Genomic DNA, 11,181 nt, shown 5'->3' with positions numbered 1-11,181 from the left:
TCATGTACTGATCATACCACTTTTGAGATCAAGGGAGAATACTGTATACAGGGTTTACCTTATTTTCGCCATGTGTTATATTCACCTCTTCACATTTGCAAATAATTTTGCCCCATTTTAAATTCATCCAGTCAAAGTTCTGTTTAAAAAATTATACTGTGTTCATTGAATTTGCCTCGTTTTCAATCTGCCCACCTGTGAGCAAGACGAAAAATAAAATGGGGGCAAAAATTTCCCTGTGCACAGTACTCTTTCATATAGCTGGCATAGGGGAAAAAACCAAATTACATAGGATACCTGCGTTACTGTCTAGTGCATTTCCCTGCCTCTCAATGCTCTTAGTATTGTAGTTCAATTGCATAATTCTCAATGATGATAGCATGTACAAACACATTTTTTTTCTATTTATATTTAATTTTTAATACAAATGTATATGTAAAGTAATATTAATGATAAACAATTGAATAATAATGAAAAAAAAACCACAACAGTATAAATAAATGTTAAACATCTGTCAACAACATAAAAATTTATTTGGCTTGTTCTTTTTAACCAATCCAATGCAGGATCTGAGCAGAGGAGTAGTCCTCCAATAAACACGGCTGCCATAGTACTGGTAGATAGCAGGTTAATGTCAAATGCCTGTCAACATTTTGGTTCATTCTTTCTAACCAATCCACTGCAGTATCCGGGCAGTGAGTGCTCCTCCCACAAACATGGCCGTCATCGTACTGATAGAAAGCATATTTAATAAACCCATTCCAGACAGCCCATGTCCACTGTAAACAAACGAAATATCAAAATACGAAGAATTTCAATAATATTTCTCTGTAAAAAATAAATACATGATCCTTTATACAAAACTATTCTCTAATTTACATGCAAAATGGATCAATTAAGCATCAAATAATGTAATACAGAAAAAATTTTGCCCCCATTTTCACTCCTGTTTGCCCTTGTGGCCAGTGGGTGATTCAACAGAGACAGAGTTATTTCACTTTTGACAATGCTGTGTCTGGGCAATTTTAAAAATTGTGATAAGGCAAAACAAAAAACAAAAAAAACTGTATACTATTAATTGTTATTCACATACAACAATATGTAACAAAATGTATACAATTGGTTAATTACATTACAAAATTTTTTTCTCTCTATGTACTGATAAATAACCCACCTAGTGCATCCTCCTGCTAAACGTGCCCCAAAGAGAATCACGGCTCCTCCCACAAATGACTGGATGACAGAACCCCCAACAACTGTCCCATAGCTGCCTGAGAGTATGGATGACGAGAAAGCCCCAAATATAGAGCCTAACATGAAAGTTACCTGTGGATAGATAAGGATCGAAGCATGGATTGTTGAAAAAAGTAAGCAGTTGAATTATTTTGATTATTTACAGAAGTCTGCTCTTACATTACTGAGAACTTTTCATACCTCTTTTATATGACAATTAAAATTACCTTTTTGTACATGTACTGTAAATCACTTATTTGTGAAAACTTTATTTTAGCGTACCAGGTAATTAAGCACAATGGTCTGCTTTCAAATTTCATTCTTGCATGTATTCTTATTAGTAACAATTACATACAATAATATTCAGAATTTGTCCAAATTTTGTGTAGCTTATTCATACCAAACATCTATCTCTCAAAAAAAAGTGATTAAAAATTGGGTGATTTTTTCGTACAGACCTTTGTTATTTACTGGTTTGTAGTACACATACAATGTATTTTGCAAAAAAAAGAAAGAAAGAAAGAAAGAAATAACTTCATTAAAAGCAGACTTTCACTGTAATTTGTTATAATTTGTTCTGGATAAATACCTGCCACCAGTTTGGAAAGCCTGTTTGGAATTTTAGGAGATATGGTGACAATCTTTTCGAAGACTTGTGAAGGAAAACTTGGGAGGTGATAGTACAGAAACTACTGCTGGCACCTAGAGGATCGAGGGATAAAATGTATTTTAAAAAAATTACTACTATTGAATTATAACAAAACTGAAGAGAATATTATACCAGAGCTTTCAGTAATTTTGCAGTGAAGGAAGAATTAATCCATTTGAAGAGGCTGTTTTAGAATTATTTCCAATAGTTAATTTGCCAATTATGAAATTTGAAGAAGCAATTTCTGATCATTGAAAGAGGGTAAATTGCCTCCCTTATGAAAGCCCTAATATACCAAAAAATCTTTCTAGAGTTGAACTTCTGTATTTTGAAGGTGGTTATCTTAAATACCATGAATACATCAAAGTGAATTGGAAATCCTGACTACTTTATGTATTTTGACCTCAATATCCTGTTTGAACCCTTAGATATCTTTTTCTCAGTCTTAACGATTTTGAGATAATGAGGTTTGAATGTCTTTGTTTTCATGCTATTTTGTTCTTAGCATTTTGTTTTACTAGCTGGTAGTACAAAATGTTTATACAGTCAAACCTTGTTTTCCCAAACTATGGGGCAAAGAAAAAAAATAGAGATATTTGAGGATTTAGATATTGAGGTTTATAATGTAAATAAAGAAAAAGTTGTGGAAACTTCAAACTTACTTTGATATATATCCATGGTATTCTGACAAGTTTGGTTCAATACTGCCCATACTATGAAGAGTATCAGAGATGCTGATAAAGGTACATGTATATCAAAATATCGATATTCAAGATGCTGAAGTTCAACTGGTCTCTTTTTCAAGAGTTTTGAACTTTCTGGTGTTGCAAACAAACAGCAATATGATGTACACATCACTTTTAATTGAAGGAGACTACTTAATATGTTGATTTATTGTTGTTAAAGAGGCCCTATGTTCCACCAGGAACCAAAAGGAACCATGACGACTGTTGTTAAATCCCACACTTTTGAGATGTTAAAACATATCCAGGTGTGAATACACAGCATAATATGTCATGCATTGCACTCGACAGACTCCCAAATACCTTTACTAATTTAATGTGCAACATGCTATTAATATCATTTTTGAAATACTTAGTCTCAAGCTTCTTAAGAACAGTAACAAACATACCTAAAGTGTCACCCACAAACAAAACTAGAGGAATTTGTAGGGTCCCAACAACAACACCAGACAAAAATGGAGGCCATGCAGGGGAGGTAATCCAGCTGCTTGATTCATAGACTGAATCTGTAATCTACCATTGAAAATGAAATTTTGTCAAATGGAAAAATAAAACTCTTTGTTTTTTTTTTTTATATAAATGGCTTAAATATCAAGTATAATCAATGAATTGTATATTTTTTTTTACACTAATTTCCTCTTCCCATGGATAAGCAAGCTCCAAGGTAAAAATAACCAATGAGAGTATTGCTGCAGTAGGCAAGGCCATCACAAAGAATGGAGATCCATAAACATTGTACAAACTGTAATCACAAAAGAAGTCAAATTGAATACAGAAAAAAAACACAGTTAAAGAGATATTGCAAAAAGACAGTTGAAATGACTTTGTTATATTGGTAATTTTGATATCAATTTAATTATTATCTAATAATTAATTTCTTGTACTTGGTGAAAAAAATATGTATTTGTGGCAAGCATGAAATGAAAATTAAAGGGAGATAACTTTTAGGAATAGCAAAGTCAATTGTTATCTTATTGCTATCCACTCAAAATTGGTATTTTATTGCTACTGATCTACTCACGATTGATATCTTACTGCTGTTCACTTACAACTGGTACATTATGTCATCCACTTACAATTGGTATCTTATTGCCATTCACTTACAATTGGTATCTTATGTCTATCCACTTACAATTGGTACATTATGTCATCCATTTACAATTGGTATTTTATTGCCATTCACTTACAATTGATATCTTATATCTATCCACTTACAAATGATATCTTATTGCTATCCACTTTTAATTGGTAACTTATTTCTATCCACTTACAATTGGTATCTCATTGCTATCCACTCACAATTGGTATCTTATGTCTATCCACTCAAAATTGGTATCTTATGTCTATCCACATACAATTGGTATCTTATTTCTGGTATCTCATTGCTATCCACTTACAATTGGTATCTTATTGCTATCCACTTACAATTGGTATCATATTGCTATCCACTTACAATTGGTATTTATGTCTATCCACTTACAATTGGTATCTTATTGCTATCCACTTAAAATTGGTATCTTATTGCTATTCACTTTCTGTTGGTATCTTATTGCCATCCACTTACAATTGATATCTTATGTCTATCTACTTACAATTGGTATCTTATTGCTTGTTCAGGTTTTGTCAGATCTGTAACCACTGGCTCTAATATCCCATACAGCAGTGTACCAAATAAAGCTCCCAATAGAGTGTATACTGAAAAGAAATGAACTCAGTTACTGTTAAAGGAAAATGAAACACATGTACATAACAGAAGCTCAATATAACTTCACCAAAGAACTATAGCTTACTTGAGTTCTGAGTTCCTGATCCAACTTGAGCAAGGACTACTCCTGGACACTAAACAAATGAACAAGAATCCTTTTTTAAAATGTACTTCATGTAACCAATTCTTACTGTTAATGAACTCAATTTCTAGTTTTGCATTGTCCAAAACTGTGTTTATCAATTAAATGCAATTGTGTAAAACACTTCTCCATGGATAAACACCAATAAATCAAATTTGCATCATATATATTGGTATAATATGGATACCTTTCCTGCTAAATCTTTGTAAGAGCTATAACTGTATACTGAGTTTTATTCTGAGCTGTTTACTTTTATCCTTAAATGAGTGTTACATGAATACATGTATCTAGAGAACTTAAATTTCATTAATTAGGGAAAGTTTAAAGCAGAAAAAACTAAACAATTGAACAACACAAAAACAGTTTCCATGAAAAGGTTGAATTTTCCCCATATACATTAAATGGGCTTAATAACCCTTTTATCCAGGTCTGGTAAAGATACCCTATCCCATTTGAAAATTGACTCTTTTTTCCCAAAATTAAGCTTAAAATTCCCAAATGACAAACAGACTGAACTTTGCATTACTAACTTTTTATTATGTCCCCATATCGAAGATTCGGGGGTATATAGTTTTTGCCCTGTCTGTCCATCTGTTTGTCTGTTTATCTGCAAAAACTTTAACATTGCCCATGACTTTTGATTGGTTGGAGCTATGGCTTTCATATTTCACATGTGTATTCCCTGTGACAAGACCTTTCTTTGGGTACCACCATATTTTACCTTCTGACCTTGACCTTGGAGTTTGACCAAGTTTTGCAAAATTTTCCCAACTTTAACCTTGGCCATAACTTTTGAACGATTGGTGCTAGGGCTTTCATACTTCACATGTGTATTCCTTGTGACAAGACTTTTCTTTAGGTACCACCATATTTGACCTTTTGACCTTGGAGTTTGACCTACTTTTGAAAAACTTTAACATTGGCCATAACTTTTGAAAGGTTAGTGTTAAGGCTTTCATACTTAGCATATGTAATCCTTGTGACAAGGCCTTCCTTTGGATACCAACAACTTTGACCCTTTGACCTTGACCTTGGAGTTTGACCTACTTTTGTAAAACGTTAACATAGGCCATAACTTTTGAACGGCTGGTGCTAGGGCTTTCATACTTCCCATATGTAATCCTTGTGACAAGACCATCCTTTGGATTCCAACAACTTGGACCCTTTGACCTTGACCTTGGAGTTTGACCTACTTTTGTAAAACGTTAACATAGGCCATAACTTTTGAACGGCTGGTGCTAGGGCTTTCATACTTCACATATGTAATCCTTGTGACAAGACCATCCTTTGGATTCCAACAACTTGGACCCTTTGACCTTGACCTTGGACTTTGACCTACTTTTCAAAAACTTTAACCTTGGGCACACTTTTTGAAAGTTGTTGCTAGGGCTTTCATATTTAGGATATTTTTCCTTGTGACAAGACCTTCCTTTGGATACCTACAATTGTAATCCATTGACCTTGACCTTGGAGTTTGACCTACTTTTGAAACACTTTAACCTTGGTCATAACTTTTGAACGATTGGTGCTTCAGCTTTCATATTTCACCTGTATATTTCATGTGAGAAGGCCTTTCCTTAGGCACCATTAATTTTGACCATTTGACCTTGATGTTTGAATTAATTTTGAAAAACTTTAACCTTTTCCATATCTATTCAATGGTTGCTGCTAGGGTTTTCATATTTCACAGGTATATTCCTCGAGACAAGACCTTACTTTGGGTACCAACATCATTTGAGAAAGTTTAACCTTTGCTATCTTGTATTAAAGAAATTGAATTCTGGGGATTATAATGATTCATAAGGATGGGAATAAGCCTACAATCTAATTCTTTATTCTACTGTCAGTAAAACATAATATAAGTCATTATAAATACAGTTGAACTTCGGTATCTCAAAAAAAATTCCTGATTGAAAGGGAACAGGACTTTGTACAGAAAAGGGTCAATTTAGCCCCGATTTAAACAAATACAATGTATAGTTTCAATTTGTACAAATATTCTTACACTTCCAGCAATAGCCATGCCTGAGCCTAACAAGGCTCCCCCAAGGCAAACAGCCTGGAACCCCTTGCCTTTGAGGCCTCTGACAAAAGCAGACTTGGCACAGAGATACTGGTGTCTAGTGAATGGCAGCATGGACATGACAGATAGCACAAACATTCCTATGTTAAAAAACAAAGGTAAAAATAAACTTTATTATTTCAAGCTCTCAAAAGGCAAAGAAGAGTTTTGCACACATAATAAAATCAATTTTTTTAAGTTGAAAAATAAAAAAACTATCTACAGATTTCAAATATCTGGTATCATATCCATCATAGATGGATAATTAATGAAAAATTAAAGGAAAAATTCTTTCAGAATATGTAAAATTTTGCCCAAATTAACTGTTTTAGAGAGAAATCACTGAAAAAAGTAAGATTTGTCCACAATTCAGCAGGCAATCAAGTCAATTATCACATTATTAACTTTCAGACATTAAAAAAGAGCTAGAAAGTATTGTTTTTACTGTGAATTCAGTAAAATTTGTGGGGGCAAATTTTCATGGATTGCTTAAATTTTACTGGTTCATGAGAACATAATTTTGTGTATTCTTTTAAAACTACAAAAGAAAATACAACTTTGTAACCCTAATAAATAAATTCATGGAGAATGTTAATTCCTGGATGAGAGGTACCCATTAATTCCACGAAAAATTGAACCACCACGAAATCTAATGATTCCACAGCATGTTTTATCCTAGTTTTACCTGAGATGACTCCAGAAAGGAACATTTTCATCATCACAAACTGAGACAACAACATCTGATTTTTAACAACAAAGGGTTCATGAACTGAAAAAATAAAGAATGTTATTGACTTGTTGTTTCAATCATACATCAAAAATAAATATTTTTAGGGTAAGGACACAAAACAACCAGTAATTGTTTTTTTAGAATGAACAATTTGTTTACATAATACTTGTTTTTACATGTTAAAACATAACAAATTATGAAATTCTCCACAGATCAAAGATAAATAAATATATAAGCCTATAGGAAATTTTATTTTTTCCATCTATGATCTCTAGCTGTAAACTTTTTTTCCTCCAAATCCAAAACCTGATGAAAGTTTTGTCTGACTAAAAAAATAAATTAAATACTCATTTACTTGAAATGTACACCCCATGATATGAAATTGCAGAGCAAACTTCAAAAGAGTTACTAGTATTTCTAAAAATTCTTCATAAAATTCTATTGATTGGACTTGGACTTGGGAATGATTAATTCAGAAAGTCATATGACACATGAGCTTGTTAGGGTGCAAACCATAGATATTTAAAAAATAAAAAAAAATAGTAAAACATCCTTATAAAAGAACAAATTTTATTCATTATAAATGCAAATTGCTATATCCATAAGGTTCAATATATATCTTAAAACTACAGGAGAAAATTACTGTAAGCATGCATGAATTCATTAACATGTTGGGTGTAACAGTACCATGTTTTAAACTGTTCTAAATGTAATGAGAAAGGAGAAAAATGCAACAGACCTGACTGGGATTTGAACCAAGGCCCCCTGAATCTCCAGTCAGGTGCTCTACTGATCGGTGATTGAACCCGTCTGACCACCATCTTGAAACTCTCCTTGCTTCAATTTTTTTGTTTTATTTACCCAAATTCTGCCTACTCATTAGCTCAGGGTTTTTTCTTTGTTTGTATATGGATTTTTTTTTTTTAAATTGCAGTCACATTGAATATCTGATTACATAAGCCCAGGTGCATAAAACACATAACTGCATGTACATGTAGGTTTTTGTGAACAGTTTTAATATGCTGTGTATTATTGAAGGAACTTCCATACACTACGCAAATCAAAGCATAGTGACAAGTATTCTTAACACTGAGTGATAAAGTTTTTATGAAGGTATGTTTATATGTTTGTGTCTAAATGTACTTTCACTTTCGGTTTGACTTGGTTCATTTCAGGGCATTAAAATTCGTGCAATAAAGAGCAACCATAACAATAATTACTGTATCCTCCTTTATTTTACCTTTCCCCTTTTCAATAGCAAATCCAAACACAAAGCCGCAGGCGGAGGACACAGCCAGTGACACCATATGTCTTGTGGTAGATCGACGGCCAATGCCATCACTTGATATATCTTCCGACTCCAGTAAATCTGCTTTTCGCCGGGACGCCATTTAAAGATTTGCAATAATTACTTCATTTTCTCATTTAAAAACTATATATCAATGGAAAGGGATTGTAGCAAATTATGCTAAATCATTGCTGCTTGTGCCAGTTGTGGACCCATGCGTTTCAACGGAACGTAAACACAAATTATAAAACACAAAACCAATACCGGCATCCTAGAAGCAGAAGATAGAGTAAGAGATGAATGTAAATATGAATTTTATCAGTTAAGTTGTATAATTATTCATAATTATTCATATTTAAAAAAAAATCTCAATCAGAATCATTTACTTTACTTGAAGAAGTTTTTTTGGTCATTTTAATGTAGGACTTAAAGACATTGCATGCAGCAGTCTGCTCCTGATTCACACACAGTAACTGACAGCACAACTGTCTGACTGTAGCACAGAAAATGTGAGGTTTTTTTTTTCTCATTAGTGACCATAAATTCATACTTCTTGTAGCCTCAGCATTTTTCAGCAGTAATTCATTTCATAGTCTTTTGCCAATTAATTTGCAAAACATAGTTTTAAGTGATTGACAATTAATTAATAAAAACGAAGGTTTTTTTTCTTTCTTATGAATCATAGTATGATAAATGTCTATTATATGTATTCTTTTTTGAAATTGTCAATCTTGCATTTAAGGTCTTCTTCTCTCGGATTGAATATATAGAATAATGATTCTGCAGAATTATGACCCCATGGAAAAAAGTAGGCCTACATAAATTTGCAGTACCGGGAAATTAGCAGTGGCATACATTCCTTGTTGTTCATGTTTAGGGTAATGCGATGTTGGAGACTTCACCTGAGGGCTGAAACTCCAGGTGATGGGTTTATATGTGGAAGAACAGGTATCCCCACCCTTGGAGGAGGGGGATGGGTGGAGGAATACCCTGAGATAAAAATGAAAAAAAAAAATCGCATGATTTTATAATATGAAAAAAAGGGTTACATTATGGTAAATATTCTTGAAAGTACCACGAGAAAATAGAGTTGTTTCCTTCATCAACATGATCAATAGAAATTTTCAATGGACTTGCATGAGGACATCCATGATTGTAATTTGACTAGTGAATATAATAATATTAACATATTTTCAGAAAGCACAGTCACAAAGAACAGAGTACAGTTTCAATACTAATCTGGCCCTGTATTTTTCTAAAATATGAAAGTGAAGTAAGAAATTAAAACTCGTGCTTTCTGAGTCCTCAAAATTCCATGCAGTAAGAACTTACAAATCGTTTTTCTCATGTGACCTCCTAAGTACTAAATTTGATGTCTTGAACTTGTGCATTAATTTAAGGGATAACTGTCTTATTTTTTGGATTCATGATGTGATCAATCGAGTGGCTTGCGTGATAATTTGCATAAACGCCGAAGGCGTTTATGCATAAAATTATCACGCAAGCCACTCGATTGATCATTGTCATGAATCCAAAAAATTTGACAGTTATTCCTTATATTTACATGCTCCTGATTCTGCAAATTCCCGTGGTAATAGCCCCGCTTCTGTCTCTATTTGTCCCGCCCCGCACATGATTTTTTTTAAACGCGCCTATCGATGAACCAGTAGATTTATGTAGAAATAAAGTATTTTTACAATTTGTAATTTTATCTCGGAGAAAGACATTGGAAATGTAAATATTTTCCCATGATAATTTATTACAAAGTTGCAAAGACATCAATTTTCAGTGGAATTTTCTCTTAGATGAAATAGAGCACATGCATCGCCCACAAGGATTTTAAGAAATGTGAATTTTTAAAGGATTTTACACAACATATCCAAAAATTGAAGTGGGCAAGGGCTGTGCCAGACACTTTTTTCTTACAGGAAAAAACCCCAGAAATGCGTATTTTTAAGGCTTAAACATTAGGTCTGTGACTTATTGTGCAAGGTGCCATACTGTATAACTGAAAAAAAGTTGCCTGTTTTATTGCAGTTTCCTATTCCTTACTTTGCCTTAGTCAATTTAATTAAGGCTTTACCAAAATTTATAGAGAAATCATTTTAACCAAACATTATAGAATTTAAAGTATCACAGATCATGATTCTTTAATTCATACAGAAACTGTACCAAGCTGACAGTATGGATAAGCAGTATAAATGGGAAAATAAATAGTATATATACTGTACATGTACATAATTTGGCATATTCAAAATTTAGCGCAATCAGTGGATATGCAGTTGTTGTTGTAATTATGAATTAGCGCTACACAAGTCCATGCTGTATATTGTATTTGTAAATGATTATTTAGCGGTATTCATGAATTAGCGCATCATTGTCTGCGCCAAAGCCGCTAAAATATGAAGCCCGCTTTTTTAAGTACACATACAGTATTTTTTTTATTGTTGTAACTTATGTATTTTAATATTTGTACATATTTTATTGCAGGCAAAATCTCAGTTTCATCCACAAAAACAAGGGCCATTTAAAAATACGTAGATTTCTGTTATAATTTTTGTATATTGTTTCCTTGAACAGAAATCAATTGCAGAAGACAAGTAGTGCTCAATAAAAAGGACAAAAAAAA

The 11,181-nt window shown here is 32.9% G+C and overlaps 1 protein-coding gene across 1 annotated transcript; it reads right to left on the bottom strand.

Annotated features, from left to right (window-relative positions):
- Nucleotides 1-452: 452 nt before the first annotated feature.
- Nucleotides 453-8,776, bottom strand: LOC133202059 (thiosulfate transporter TsuA-like). Its single transcript, XM_061337842.1, has 10 exons — nt 8,505-8,776; nt 7,220-7,303; nt 6,478-6,635; nt 4,416-4,464; nt 4,218-4,320; nt 3,253-3,367; nt 3,015-3,138; nt 1,823-1,935; nt 1,175-1,326; nt 453-779 (listed from the first exon to the last, which is right to left on the bottom strand). Exons 1-10 carry the CDS (start codon nt 8,653-8,655, stop codon nt 668-670), a joined length of 1,161 nt encoding a protein of 386 aa, XP_061193826.1. The 5' UTR covers nt 8,656-8,776; the 3' UTR covers nt 453-667.
- Nucleotides 8,777-11,181: the final 2,405 nt, after the last annotated feature.

The sequence above is a fragment of the Saccostrea echinata genome, unplaced genomic scaffold, assembly GCF_033153115.1.
Source record: "Saccostrea echinata isolate AGI-Se365-2 ecotype Australia unplaced genomic scaffold, CSIRO_AGI_Sech_v1 ptg000002l, whole genome shotgun sequence".
In the NCBI taxonomy this organism is placed as follows: Eukaryota; Metazoa; Mollusca; class Bivalvia; order Ostreida; family Ostreidae; genus Saccostrea; species Saccostrea echinata.
This window is presented reverse-complemented; position numbering and strand designations above follow the sequence as displayed.

Excerpts from the sequence above, each read along its gene's own strand:
- LOC133202059 (XM_061337842.1), bottom strand. The coding sequence starts at position 8,655 with ATGGCGTCCCGGCGAAAAGCAGATTTACTGGAGTCGGAAGATATATCA. Across the intron at positions 3,139-3,252 it reads CATGGGAAGAGGAAATTAGT|ATTACAGATTCAGTCTATGA; the intron begins GTAAAAAAAAAT and ends TTTCAATGGTAG. Across the intron at positions 1,936-3,014 it reads GTTTGTGGGTGACACTTTAG|GTGCCAGCAGTAGTTTCTGT; the intron begins GTATGTTTGTTA and ends TCGATCCTCTAG.